General features: G+C 45.1%; 1 protein-coding gene across 1 annotated transcript; it reads right to left on the bottom strand.

Moving 5' to 3' along the window:
- Positions 1-52: 52 nt before the first annotated feature.
- On the bottom strand, positions 53-1,520 carry LOC147971585 (uncharacterized). Its single transcript, XM_087522810.1, has 2 exons — positions 740-1,520; positions 53-633 (listed from the first exon to the last, which is right to left on the bottom strand). The coding sequence occupies exons 1-2, from the start codon at positions 1,400-1,402 to the stop codon at positions 424-426; spliced, it is 873 nt and encodes a 290-aa protein (XP_087378936.1). The 5' UTR covers positions 1,403-1,520; the 3' UTR covers positions 53-423.
- Between the last annotated feature and the right edge of the window lie 13,660 nt (positions 1,521-15,180).

The following is a 15,180-nucleotide window of genomic DNA, read 5'->3' as shown; positions in this document are numbered from 1 at the left end:
CATGGTCTTTCTTGCAAAGATCTTATTATTGAGAAGATAAATGAACCCCAACTATCAGTCACCAATGTACCGAGAATCACAACATCAGTGAAGAGATTACTACAAAATTCAGCTGTGTGGAACACAATGTCAGTGTCACTGCACAGGTGCCCTACGAAACGAATTAAAATATGCCAGCAATAATAATGAAATTAAAAGGACGTGGTCTTTCTAAATCAATCGTGATTGCCTACACCTAATCCACCGATCAGTTATAGACAGGCGTCGTCAGGGGTCAGCAATACACGCGACGACGACAAGCGGCGGCGCGCGCATGCATGCACCGGCGGCGTTCTCAAAAAAGGACGCCCACGCCGTGCACGGGCGCGCGCTCTCCGATGCGCGCGCGCGGCAGCCACGACCGGCGACTCCGCGCGCACCTGGCTACTTCTTCTCCGCGGCCAGCGACTCCGTGAACCGGGTGAGGTCCCTGTTCACCAGCGCGTTCGACCTGACGGCGGCGTCCTTGGCAATGGTGTCCACCAGCGCCCTCGGCACCAGGCACTTGCCCTCGGCGGCCAGCCGCTCCTGCATGCCGCCGCACACGAGCAGCGCGTGCATGTGCTCCTGCGCCATGGCCGGCACCTTCTCGTCCTGGAAAAATCGACGAGAATTTTTAACACGATTGGTACTGCATTGAACGAGAGGAATTGATCAAGGATTCAAGGTACGTGCGTAATGCCGTGGCTGTGTTAATTACCTCGATGCTGTTCAGGAGGGTGAGCATGCCGACCTGGGCCTGGAGGAGCTTCACGTGGCGCGCGGCCTCCTGCAGCATCTCGGCGGTGTTGAGCTTGTGGCCGCCGGGGATGAGGCGCGACAGCTCCGCCGTCTTCTCGCTGATCCGCCTCCGGCGCTCCCTCGCCGCGGCGCTCTGCGAGGACCCGTTGCCCGCGGCCTGCAGCTTCTTGGCGTCCGCTCCGCGCACGAACGGCGGGTACACCTGCGGCGGCGGAGGCGGGGGCGGGGGCGGGGGCAGTGGCAGCACGAACTCGGGGAGGAACTCCGGCACCTGCTGCGTGCAGGCATTGTCCCACTTCTGGCCGATGCTTCCGTCCGCCGCAGTGAAGTCGAACCACGAGTCCTCCTCCAAGCCCGCCGCGCGCGGCTTCTTGGCGCAGCGCTGCCGGCCGTCCTCGTCGTCGTCGTCGCCGTCGCCGTAGGGCGGGATATTGAGGAACTCGTCGAGGCCGGCGTTGACGGCGGGGTCGAGCGGGTCGTAGACGAAGCCGAGGAGCGCGTCGCCGACGTCGGGGTGGACGTCCTGCAGGAAGCTGACGTCCCGGTCGGCGCCGTCATCGAAGCAGCGGAACAGCGGGCGCGCGGTGGCTGTCGGGCGGAAGCTGAGCGGGGCCATGGACATCGGGGCGTGGTTGCTTGCTGCTATCTTTGCTAATGCTGCGCGCTGCAGAGCTCAACCGCCTTGGGACGGGGTCAAGGGGGTGGAGGAGGAGGTGGAGGTGGAGGCGAAGGCGGAGGCGGCGGCTCAACTCGAGTTTGCTGGGGTGGGTCTTAACACAGAGGCAAGCGCAGTGATTAGTGGTGGTCTTAACGATTGCTTCGCGCGGTAACCGCCCCTCGAAAGCCGGGGACGCCGGGGCGGCGCCACCCACTCGCTCCTCATTAACCGCCATGCCATTCTCTCCCGCGGTTATGGCTTTTTCATCTCATCCCTCCCATTTTTGCAAATTCCGCACAGTACTGAGCGCCCCTATTTAACAAAAGAATTTTGTTTAGATGCTCAGGCATTGCATTTACAATTGCCAACATTATTACTGATTGATGCAATAATTAATTCGGCATTGCATGCTAGTATATTGCTCAATAATGGGGTCTGAACTCTGAATGTATATCGAAAAAAACTCTGAATGTATATCGAGAATAAGGCGCAGGGAATTACAGTCCGTATTCTATATTTAGGCGAGATGCCACACACTTTTTTTTCGGTGCAAAAATGTGTACGTGTCGGCACCTTTCCTGGAAAATGGAGGACTGGATTGCAAAGAAGAAGAGAATAGAGGAGCCAATCAGGCCGGTTACCGCGTAATATGCCACGTCGTTCTGTGGCTAAACGAAGCTATTTCCCCTCCATTTTTCCTCTTGTATGTTCCAGTAATTGTTGTCTTGGATTCTCTTAAGCGGTTAAAACGTCCTACTAAATCGTAGTTCCTGCGGGTCCCACCTCCCCATCATTCTCTGTAACCGCCCCTCTCTCTCTCTCTTTCTGCGACGTGGCCACCCTGACGGAAGGGGCTGAGAGCACGGGTGCCGCAACGTGATCCAAAACCAACTCCTGGTTCCTTTTTTCTTTTCTTTTTTTGAGCAATGGTTCCTTTTTTCTTTTTCTTTTTTTGCGATGGAATGGTTCCCTTTTTCATGTGAACAATAATCCTGGTGGGTTTATTTAGAATCTCACAAAGCTTTTTTTTTGAGCATCAGTACAGACACAAGCGCTCATATACACGCGCATACACTCATCCTTATGAACGCACACACGCACACCCTACCCCTATGAGCACCTCCGAGAGACTGAGCCGGCATATCATCTTGAGATTTACGAAGTCACCGTAGGCGCCTCGTCGTCGACGGAAACGTCTCCTCCCACTGAAAGCGCATCGCCGGAAATTCTGAAATAAATCTAGGAATAATGCGAGCACCAGGATTTGAACCCTGGTCACAATGTTGGTAGGGACGAATACAAGATCTCCAAGCTGACCTAACCAAACATGGCTGCCAAACCCTAAGGATAAAGCATACTTTGCGAGATTACGGGCCTCCTCATTCGAGGTCCTATACTCATGACTAAAGATACAAAAAGAAAAATTACTAGATCTAGCTTTAATCTCTTGTATTATGGCACCAAAGTTTGCATCACTCCCCTCCTTGATCGCATCGATGGCCACCTTGCAGTCGGACGCGATGGACATCTTGTTTATATAGAGATCTTCGGCAAGGGCAAGAGCTTCTCGGATTGCTAAGGTTTCCAGGATCTGGGGATCAAAAATGTTGTTGAAGACAAGTGCCGATGCCCCCAAGAAACCTCCTGCTTCATCTCTACATACAGCTCCAACAGCACCAAACCTCCCTATCCTGGATACAGCAGCGTCCACATTGGTTTTCATGTGCTCGGGGGGTGGTGAAATCCACGACCTTGCCCTTGTTGTCGACATCACATGTGGCTCGTCCTTCTTTCCCTATAAAAACTCAATGCCCGTGAGATATGACCTGATGAACCTGTCAGTTCCAAACAGTGTTTGATAAGTATCCTCATGTATCGCCTTACGACGTGCGCTCCAAATGGCCCATAGAGTTACCGTCATCAAAAGAAATTGCTCCGGCGGGAGGGACTCGCTCATTGAGAAGAGCCAAAGCTTTGCCTCTGTCTGCGTGGTCATGGTCAAATGCTTGACCAGTTCCTCGTTTGACAGTGCCCACACACAACGAGATGCGGTACACTCCAGCAGAGCGTGGCGCCAATTGTCGGGCGCGCCACAAAGGGGGCAAAGGCAGGTTGTTGCCATGTTCCGGTGGAGAAGAACATCCCCCATGGGGAGCGGATGTTGAGCCAGACGCCATGCAAAGAACCTCAACTTGGGTGGAACTGTGATCTTCCAGAGTGATTGCCACCCCTTAGATTCAGCTTCGGAATTTGATGGGTCCTCTCTTCTTCCAGCCAAGCCTCGCGACTGATCTTTGTTTTGAGTACCATTCTGTATGCTAATCGTACAGAGAAGCGACCTTTAGGATCCTCGTGCCAAGCCAAAAAATCGTCAACTTGATGCGAGCAAAGTGGGATTTGTAAGATCGCCTCTGCTTCAATAGGAAGGAAAACTTGTCGAATTATGTCCTCTCGCCATGAAGCTGTGGAGTGGTCAATTAACTCTGAAACCAACTATGGGGGGGTTGGCTACTAGGGACGAAATAGGCTTCATCACTCCGCTCCTCGGTATCTAGTTCTGTGACCATATGCTCATTGAAGCTCCATCTCCAATCCTTCGGATTGCACCCTGCTTGACAATATCTCTCCCATCCAAGAAGGCACGCCATACCTGGGAGGGGTGTGCACCCAATTCTGCTTCCAGAATAGAGCAATTGGGAAAGTATACAACTTTGAGAATCCTGGCACTCAATGTTGATGGCTCATTCATGATTCTCTAGACCTGTTGTCGGTGTCAAAACCGGCGAATCTCGGGTAAGGGGTCCCGAACTGTGCGTCTAAGGTCGATGGTAACAGGAGACAAGGGACACGATGTTTACCCAGGTTCGGTCCCTCTCTATGGAGGTAATGCCCTACGTCCTGCTTGATTGATATTGATGAATATGAGTGTTACAAGAGTTGATCTACCTCGAGATCATAATGGTTAAACCCTAGAGGTCTAGCGCGTATGGCTATGATGATGAGTCTCTTCTATCCGGACTAAGTCCTCCGGTTTATATAGACACCGGGAGGATTTAGGGTTACACAAGGTTGGTTACAAAGAAAGGAATCAACATATCCGGTCGCCAAGCTTGCCTTCCACGCCAAGAAGAGTCCAATACGGACACGGGTGCAGTCTTCGGTCTTCGTATCTTCACAGCCCATCAGTCCGGCCCATGGCTAACAAGTCGGACGCCCGAGGACCCCTTAGTCCAGGACTCCCTCACCTGTCTTGACAGTAAAGCCAGATTAAAGATCTCTATATCCCAGAATCCAAGGCCTCCCAAACTCTTTGGTCTTGTCATCAAATCCCATGCTACCCAAGAGGTTTGCATTTCCCTCTTTTACTACCCCACCAAAATTGCCGTATGATTGAAGTCACACTCTCGCAGAGCCCTCTGGGCAGTCGGAAGCAAGACATAGAGAACACTGGAATAGCTTGGGACACTAATTTAATAAGCACCTCCTTTCCTGCTGTCGACAAAAGCTTTTCCATCCAGCCTTTTACCTTCTCCCACACTCTGTCTCGCAGGTACTTGAAAGCACCATTCCTTGACTGTCCTACATCTGTAGGCATGCTCAGATACTTGTCACTTAGAGATTCATTTTGAACATTAAGAATGTTTTTTATCTCCGCTCTAAGGCTCTCATGACAACCTATGCTGAAAAATATATAAGATTTGTCATGGTTGACTCTCTGCCCTAAGGCTGAACAATAAGTATCCAGTAAGTTTGAAACCTCATTTGCCCCCTGAGTACTCATCTTGAAAAGCAGCAGGCTGTCATCTGCAAACAAAAGGTGATTTACTGCTGGAGCAGGGGGAGCCACCTTTATACCACCAAGCGCTGATGACTGAGTATTATGTTTTAAGAGGCACGAAAGGCCCTCCGCTGCAATCAAGGAAAGATAAGGGGAAATAGGATCTCCCTGCTGAATACATCTTGTTGGCTTAAACTTTCCAACTTCTCGCCATTAAACATAACTAAGAAGGATACAGAAGTGATCAAGCTCATTACCATATCAATCCACTAGGTTGCAAAACCAAGTTTTCCCATAATGGCCTTTAGGTACGGCCATTCTAGCATATCATAGGCCTTCATCATATTCAGCTTCAGTGCACAGAAACTGTTAGATTTGGATTTGTTCCTCTTCATAAAATGCAAGCATTGATAAGCACATATGATATTATCGGTAATTAACCTTCCTGGTACAAAAGCTGACTGTTCATCCGATATGATATCCGATAGTATCAACTTTAACCTGTTGGCTACCACCTTTGAAGCTATCTTATAAAGCACATTGCAAAGACCGATTGGCCTAAACTGGGTTAAGAGAGTGGGATCCGATACCTTGGGTATTAAAACCATAATAGTATCATTTATACATGTCGCACTTTCTTCACCTTTGACTATCCGGAGCATCGCGTTGGTCACCTCCTCCCTGCATATGTCCCAATGACGCTGGTAAAAATGTGCTGCAAAACCATCAGGCCATGGGGCCTTCGTGGGAAACATCTGAAATAGTGCATTCTTGACCTCGTCGGCGGTGTATGGAGCACATAGGGCAGTATTCATCCCGTGAGTAACTTTCTGTGGCACATGCTGAAGGACATCATCAACGCCCTGCACCCCCTCTGGTGAGTATAAATTGCGGTAAAAATCGGTCACCATCTGTTTCATCCCTGTCGGATCATCTCTGCGTATACCCAAAGCATTAGAGAGCGCCCTAATCATGTTCTTCTTCCTCCTCATATTGGCTCTCTTTTCTTTTTTGAGCAATGGTTCCCTTTTTCATGTGAACAATAATCCTGGTGGTTTTTTTAGGGATACAATCCTGGTTGGTTAGTACATCTGACATCTTATGTGGGCCGCAGCCCACTTGGGCTAGTAGGAGTAAGAACAAGATCCAGTCCTATGGACCAATATGGGCTCCCGAAGCTGACGGACAGGTCCCAAAGTCACGGGGAGCAACACCCCTAACCAAAGGGGGTGATTCTCCAAAAATAAAAAAACCAAACGGGTTACTTTAAAATAATCTAACCAAAGGGAATCCAAAAAATGCCAATGAATAATTTTCTGGTGCGGAGCACTCCAGCGCCGCCCTGTGGCGCGTGCTGGGTGCTTCTTCCATTCAAAATATTTCTTTCTTTTTCCTTCTTTTTTTGTTTTTGGTTATTGGTTTTTGGGTTTTCTAGGATTATTTTGTGTTTGAAGCATAGTTGGGCTTCCTGCGTGTATGCCCAAATATGCTTTCACAAGTTGTTCTTCCGTGTTTTCCTAAAAAGTTGAAGAAGAAATGTGCTTATGTGTGAGTACAATTGTGCTTCCGTGATTTTTTTTATTTTATGTTTTCTCGATCTTTGGTTTTTTTTTTTGGCCTTTTGTTTTTTTTTTCAATTTTCAAACTTTTTTCCTCCTGTTTTTTTTCAGATTTTATTTTGTTTCCTGTGTATAGGACAGAGTTGTGCTTCTCGCGTGAAAGCCCAACTATCTTTCCATAAAAAGTGAAGCACTGTCATGCTTCCGCGTGGAGCACAAAAACTGTGTTTATGCTATTTCTCAAAAAAGTGAAGCACATATGTGCCTCTATGTTTACCCAAAAGTGAAGTAAAGGTGTTCTTCCGTGTGAAGCACACGCCTCACAAGTTAGTATTTTTATAGCAGAAACACAAGTTAGTTTACTTGGAAGCAGGTCATCTCCACAAACTTATTTATCTTAACATATAAGCATGTCACCTAATAATTATGAATTGGATAAGCCCCGCCTCAACATGGAATCATGCATGAAAAAAACACACCATAACATTCAACCATGCATGGAAAAAAATTATTCAGTTATTCTGCTTATATTCAATAAATTTTGTTACAACTATACATAATCAAATATAATGAGTCATATGTACTTTTAATTTTGATTCTCCTGTTATCAACATAAAATTTCATCAACAAATCCTCGTAGCAACGGCGGGGTATCCTCTAGTTATTAGAGTTTAGAAGAACAACTTGCTACTAGTTGGAAGCACAAATTTACACAAAAAAGTTCATCAAAACCAATCAACATGGGATATAGTTCCGGAGATTTCAACGTGAGAAACACAACAGTAAAACAGTATGTGATATGGACTCACAATTCAACAGATAAAATATCTTGGAAACAAACAAATCTACAAAAAGACACAAACAAACCCACCAATGTCTCTCGTATGCAGAGGAAAATCCCACCAAAACTCCCAAGTTATAACAAATGTCGCACATATAGCACTCCACTGGTCGCGACCGGAGAAGATCGAAGTGACCTTTGCAAGGCATACCCCATAATTAGGGAAATTTACATCCATGAGCTTCAAGTTTGGGGAAGACCTCTACAGAGACCGCCTAATTGGCACCATCTATGGTAAAGGGTGCTCATGCGCTAGAGTATTTGAGCCAGCCTAGTTGTTTTTTTAATCGTTTAACCGGTGCACCATATCGTGTTGACCATTGACAGGCTCACCAACGACCGTGGACCATTGAACAAGAATACTTCATGTTGACTTTTTTTTAAATGTACCCACAAAATAAAAGGTTCAAAAATGTATTTAATTTTTTTCATAAAGTTTGGAAGAAAGGTCCACAAATTCGAAATATTTGAAGACTTGGAGAGTTCGTAAATTGAAAAAATATCACAAAAATGAAAAAAAATCATGGAATCAACAAAGAAGTTCAAAAAGATTTGTAATTTGAAAAAAGTGCAGGAATTTGTAAAACATTAGCTGTTATATAAAAAAGTCCACAGAAAATCTAAGATGTTTGCGCCTTGATAAAAGTTCATAATTTGGAACAAGTTCACAAAAGTGATAAAAGTTATTAATTTTTTAAAATTTTGTAAACTTAAAAAAAGTTCACAAATTTTGAAAACTTCTTGAATTTAAGAAATTTTCATGAATTCTCAGAAAAGTACGAATATGAAAAACATCACATATTTTAAAAGGAAAGAAAAATGAAAAACCAAAATAAAAATATAAAGAAAATGAGAAATAAAAAACCAAGGAAAACCCATGTCAGGAATAAACGCTAAAAAACATCAAGAAAAACCGCGCGGAAACAAACAGCTGGAAAAAAACTATACATGGCCCGGCCCATTTGTCACGTAGTATTGGGACTGGTGTGCGCCAGTTAACGAAATTGCATATAACTGGAGATTATAAGGTACCACATAGGATCTGTGTTCTATACATCGCTTCACGCGTAGATTTTTTTATTTTATTTTTTTGAGAATCACTTCAATAGAGAGTACTTTGTTTCCAAAAACAATACATAGAACAAGACCACAAGAAAACAATTTACAAGAACTACTTTGACTTTGAGGCAGCAGCATCTAGACAACAGGCTTAAAAGCTTCCAGACACGTAGATTGGCATACTAGCGCTCACGCGTATGCTCGGCTGGGCCGCTCCAGGAAGTACATTCGTTCCTCGTTCAAACACCATCGCCATGAAGTACCTCGCCCTAACGCATTTCACGTCGCTCAGAGGTTGACAGTCGATGGTTGGCCAGTTGCCTAGACAACCGTTGACTTTTGAAAAAAGGAAAAAAGTGCAAAAAATAGTAAATTCCAAAATGCCGTGGATTTTGTAAATAGTTCATGATTTTTTAAAACATCAATTTTGAAAAAGCTCATCGAATTAGAAAAAAAACAATTTTTAAAAGGTATCAAAAATAATAAAAAACTTCATTGATTTTGAAAAAACGTTCCCCGAATTTGAAAAAAAGTTTATCAATTTTGAAAAAAGAATAAATTTGGAAAATAATTCATGGATTTTAAATAAATAGTTCGTTCATTTTCGAAATGATCATGAACTTGGAAAAAAGTTTATCAATTTTGAAAAAAAATATCATCGATCTAGAACACGTCCATCGATTTTTTTTATCCCCCCACACCCCCGGCAAAAAATGTTCATCAAATTGGAAATAAGTTTGTCTATTGAAAAAAGTAAAAATGGAAATAATAAAGAGTAGAAAAATAAATAAAAATAAGAAATCGAAAAATAAAGAAAAAAGCAAACAAGACCAGTCCGGGAAAAAAATTATAAAATCAAAAAAAATAAAGAGAAAAATGGCTATGCGTCCCAAAACCGGGAACAGGCCTCTCCCGCTGCACCCTTAGATGGGCTAGCCTAGGTAAGAGTGCCAGTTCACGTAAAGCATGTTAACGGGCGCAAATGGCGCTGAATAGGAAATGCCCTGGTTCAGGTTTCTTGTTCACTGCTAGTTCAGGCTACATGTCCAGGAAAAACCAATAGTTGCTGGTTTAGAGACAAAAACTGTCTCCCGTTTTTATGGATTAAAAAATGCATACACTTAAAATTAGTTCGTGGATTTTAATAAATTCATGCATTTTGAGTAAGATCTTGAATTAGATAAAAGTTCACAAATTTGCAAAAAGAAATGAATTTGAAAAAATCATGCATATGAAAAAATAAAAATAAATAAAAACAAAAGGAAAACCAGAAGAGAAGATATACAGAAAAAGAAAAAGAAAAACAAAAATGATAATCGAGTAAAATCCATGTCAGGAAAAACCGCTAGAAAAAAAAACCCAAAAAATTCGAACAGAAACAAACAGTTGAAAGAAAAACTCTATGTTGCCCGGCCATTGTCATGTAGTGCTAGGAGGGGGGTGCGCTAGTTAGCAAAAATGTCTATAGCTAGCGCTTAAGGCACCAAATAGGAATTGGGTCCTCTACATCGCTTCACAGACAGATTGGTATACCAGCGCTCACGGGTCTGGTCAGCTAGATCGGTCTATTAGGTACGTTCGCAGCCTATTTGGCGTACACTTCACGGCACTATTCCATGTCGTGTTAACTTAGCTAATAGACATGTAAAAGTCTCGCTTAAGTGTCTTGCCTACTCATCTGGGTCAGAAGACACAAAACATTAATCGTTTCTATGTGATAGAGCAAAAGAAGTCTGAAAAAAACTAGGAATGAACGATATTATCGACAGAGCTAGTAAAATAGACTATGCGGGTGAGGCAATTTTGAAATATTTACTTTCATTACCAGATCAGGAACTATGTATTATGGGCACTCGTAATGTGCGTGACATGATTGCCATATCAGCCTGATACTTGTGATGGGAAAGGCGTAAATTGGTACACAATGAGACTACTCAGAATGCACAACAGATATCCATGGGGATACGCGCTCTCGCTGCCAATTTTGTTAATGCCTCCTCGCCGAAGGCTTCCATGAAAAAAGGAGGATGGTCTAACCCCCAGACAGGATTTGTTAAACTTAACGTTGATGCTTCTTTTGACCACGACCTTCTTAGGGGTACGATCGGGGCTGTCTTAAGAGATGACAAAGGTAGGTTCATCGGTGGGGGAAATGATAAGATTGACTGGTGTGCAGATGTGTTGGTGACTGAAGTTTTGGCATTAAAATTTGGCCGATCACTTGCGCAAAGGACGGGTTGTAATCACATAATTATTAATTCAGATAATATGGAGGTGATCGAGACCATGAATGAAGGAGGACGGTCGTCGGGTGCAGCAGCTGCAATTTTTGATGACTGTTTTCACTTAGCTTGCGATTTTTCTTTCTAAATTCGACCATTGTAATAGAGAAGTAAATAAAGTTACTCATGAACTTGTTAAGTTGGCTAGATTTTCATTCATTTCTGATTAGTTTAAGGAACCACATAATGCAATTATACCAATCCTCATAAACGATGTAATGATTATTTCTAATGAATAAAACTTGAACTTTCTTTAAAAAAAAAAAGGTACGTTCGCAGCCCCTCAAAAAAAAGGAGGTACGTTCGCTCCTCGTGCACTAGTTCATATCGCTTGTTCGCTGCTAGTTCAGGAAAAACCAATAGTTGTTGGTTAGAGACGAACTTTTTTTGTTTGAGAACACAGTTTTAGAGACGGAACTGGCTCCCTGTATTTATGGATTAAACAATTCATGCATAGTTCATAATTATTAAAAGTAGTTCGTGGATTTTAACAAGTTCCTGCGATTGAAAAAAGGTCATAAGTTTCAAAATATTTGTGAATTCAAAAACTATTCATGAATACAAACTTCTAAAAATGTCATCAATTTAAAATAAGTTTGTGGATTTGAAAAAATGATCACTAATTTAAAAAAAATGTTGTTTGTGGATATGAAAGTTGTTCAGTAATTAAAAAAAGCTTCATGGATTTAGAAATCAAAAGAAAATTAAAATGCTCACGAATTTGAAAAAAAACCACAAATATAATTAAACTTCCTGAATTTTAAAATATATTCAAAACCTATTAGAAAATTCATGATAAAAATGAACACTGAAAAAAGAAAAAGGAAAAAACCAAATAGAAAAACTCCCAGAGAAAACTCGGGGAACCTTCTAGAAGGTTCATAAAACCGATGAGAATAAACCTACATGGGCCGGCCCATATATGAGCTACGGTATGGGGGCTACATACCGAATGGCAACTAAGATACTTTTCACTCTCTTCTAAAAAAAGATACTTTTCACGCAAATTTTCATTTTGCACATGGAGGGGAAAGATGCTTCGACACACGGTATTATTCGCAGAATTAGCAATGGACAAACAAATAGGGTCTGGGATCACAACTGGATTCCGAAGGAATTATCCATGTGCCCCTTTGTGTCTCGTGCCAAACCCCCAATCCATATGAGTGAAATGATTGATAGTAACTCTGCTTCATGGCGCACAAATATCTTGGACAAATTTTTCCTCTGGACGGATGTACAAGCAATCAAACAAATACACTTGTGTACTAATAATGTGGAGGATTTTTGGGCATGGCAATTTGAGAAAACATGAACATTCGCAGTACGATCTGCTCATAGGCTTTTAATATTGATCAAACGGAACAGAGAAGCCGAACTGGAAGGAAGGGCCAGCTCCTCCAACTCTTCTTATGAAGAAAAGGGTTGGACCTATCTCTGGAGTACTCAAGTCTCGGTAAAGATTAGAGTGTTCTTATGATGCCTTGCGAGACACTCACTTCCCACGTCAGATAAAAGGAGCATAGTTCGTCGGAGTTCAACGGCAAAACTACGCCAAATCCATACTATAAACTACTTAAAACATAGATAAAATATAAATAGAACGGGGAAGGGCAGAGGAAATCACCATTTCCTCGCCAGCCCCTTCCCCTTTCGGTCATCGATGCAGTTGTGCCCCTCCTTCCTGTAGGCGTCGGTACCTTCTGTGCCGTGCACACATATGGAATTCCCACTGACAGCCCGGCTTGGCAAATCCAAGCCCTCAAACGCCCGCGAACGCGACGCACGTCTGCGCACAGTAATCGGTCACGCCTCAAATATTTGATTCTGCAACCGGATACCTCAAATTAGAAACCTCAAATTCATATTATTACATGCTACGTAAACCGATCTTTAAGCGGAGCTCGTCCGGCTCCGCTGTGCCTATGTCCGGCGGGCGGCTGCGCTCCCCAAGTGTTGGTCCGGTCACCGGCAAGGTAGTGTAGGGCATGGGACATGAGCCGGCTCAAGGGACTCAAGGCACCGCCGTCTCTCATGCCTTACTCTTCCTCGTCGGAGCCCGGAACCCAAACTGTCCCGGTGGATGTCAGATCGATGATGGATCCGTCCTGGGACGAGCCGGGGACATCCACCACGACATGGTCGCGACGCCCGGACTATTGCACCATACGAGACGCCTGAGAATGCGACTCCGCCTCGCCGACGTCCATCGCCGCGAGGGCTACCGCCGCCTCTCGCACCTGTTGCCTCGCACGTCGGGCACGCCGCGCCATGTTTGCGTCGGACGACGCCCATGGTGCATCCATGGCTCCGGCGCGCCAATGGAGGAGTTGCGCATGTTGGAATAGGTGTATAGAGATAGAACTCTATGTTTAACTTGTATTCTTCATCTATCTCTTCTTTTGTCCAGGACTCTCCTACCGACCTCCTGCAAATGATCTGATGATCGTATCAACTTGTAAGCCACGCCATTACCAATATATATACAAGTGCGGCCCGAGCAAAGGGTTTAACGCTTCCCACATTATCTTACAAGGTAATCAGAGCATCTTCTTCCTAAATCGAGAAGAGATTGCATCTAGCCCTGCCAAAACCGCGCCATGACTTCTTCCTCCACCCAATCAAGCACCATGAGTGTGCTCATCACCTCCCTTACCTCATCATCCACCTTCGCCCCTTCATCCAGGCGCACCACCACAGGAGAAGCTCACGAGGAACAATTTCCTCATGTGGAAAGCCATCGTACTGCCACAAATCAAGGGCGCACAGATGGCTCACCACCTCGACCCGACAAGCCAGGCGCCGCCGGAAACCCTCACCGTCACCAAGGACGGGAAGGAGGAACAGATCGTCAACTCCGCTTGTTATCTTTGGTACGCTCAGCAGCAACAGGTTCAAGGTTTTTTGATGGGCTCTTTGTCTTGCGAGATCCTTGCACAGGTCGTCACCCTGCAGACTCCAGCGGAGGTGTGGGCGGCGATCCATGCCACTTTTACTGCTCAGACTCAAGCCCAAGCCATTAACACACGCATTGAGCCGACGAACCTGAAGAAGGGTAACTTGAGCATGACTGAGTATCTTGCTAAGATCAAGATGCTCTCCGAAGAAATTGCTTGCACAAGAGTGGCGCTAGGCAGCGCCGAGATCGTCTCCCATGTTTTGGCCGGTCTCGACCTCGACTACAACCCGGTAGTGTCGGCCCTTGCAGCCCGTGTTGAACCAGTTATGGTCCAGGAACTCTTCAATCAGCTCCTCAGCTTCGACGCTCGCCTGAATCTCCTTCACGGGACGAACATCCGCCAGTCCTCTGCCAATGTCGCGTCACGTGGCCGTGGGCCTGGGTGCGATCATCAAGGGCGGAGCCGCAGTGGCGGGCGCGGGCGCGGCAACACCCAGAACATGCGCTCTGGCGGGGGTGGCTACACCAATAGCAATGCCCCGACACGATCTGGAGGGGGTGGCTACTCCAACCACAACGCTCCCTCTGGGTCATCTTCTTCCAACAGCCGCGTCCGGTGTCAACTGTGCAAGAAACCTGGCCATGAGGTCATGGAGTGTTGGCACCGCTTCGATGAGGATTATGTTCCTGATGCTCGCCATGTAGCTGCAGCAATCAGGGAGCAAGGTGGTGGAGATGGCACCGTGTGGTATGCAGATTCAAGGGCTACTGATCATGTCACCAATAAACTTGAGAAGCTGTCCATGAGGGAGAGGTACTTCGGCAATGATCAGATTCACACCGCTAGCGGCGGAGGTATGGATATTTGTCATATTGGTCAAGCATCTATTAATTCCTCCCTTACTCTTAAACGTGATCTAGCTCTAAAAGATGTTCTTCATGTTCCACAAGCCGACAAAAACCTTGCATCTATGTCTCGTTTAACTGCCGATAATAATGTCTTCTTTGAAACACATCCCACTTATTTTCTCATAAAGGATCGGGCAACGAGGGAGCTCATTCACCACGTAGATGCATTGGAGGCTTGTATCCCATCACATCCGGAGCATTTAGTCAAAAGTGTCGTCATCAAGTTCACTCCGTCGTTAAGCCTTCCTTGGCAAGATGGCATCAAAGATTAGGGCATCCATCTTCGGTCATAGTTAAGCAAATAGTGAATAAAGGCAATCTTCCATTGTCATCTAGTCAAAGTATTGAGTCTGTTTGTGATGCTTGTCAATGTGCAAAGAGTCATCAACTCCCTTATCCTAGGTCAAATAGTGTG

This window comes from Triticum urartu, chromosome 5A (genome assembly GCF_056163025.1).
Source record: "Triticum urartu cultivar PI428250 chromosome 5A, HENAU_Tu73, whole genome shotgun sequence".
Lineage (NCBI taxonomy): Eukaryota > Viridiplantae > Streptophyta > Magnoliopsida > Poales > Poaceae > Triticum > Triticum urartu.
This window is presented reverse-complemented; position numbering and strand designations above follow the sequence as displayed.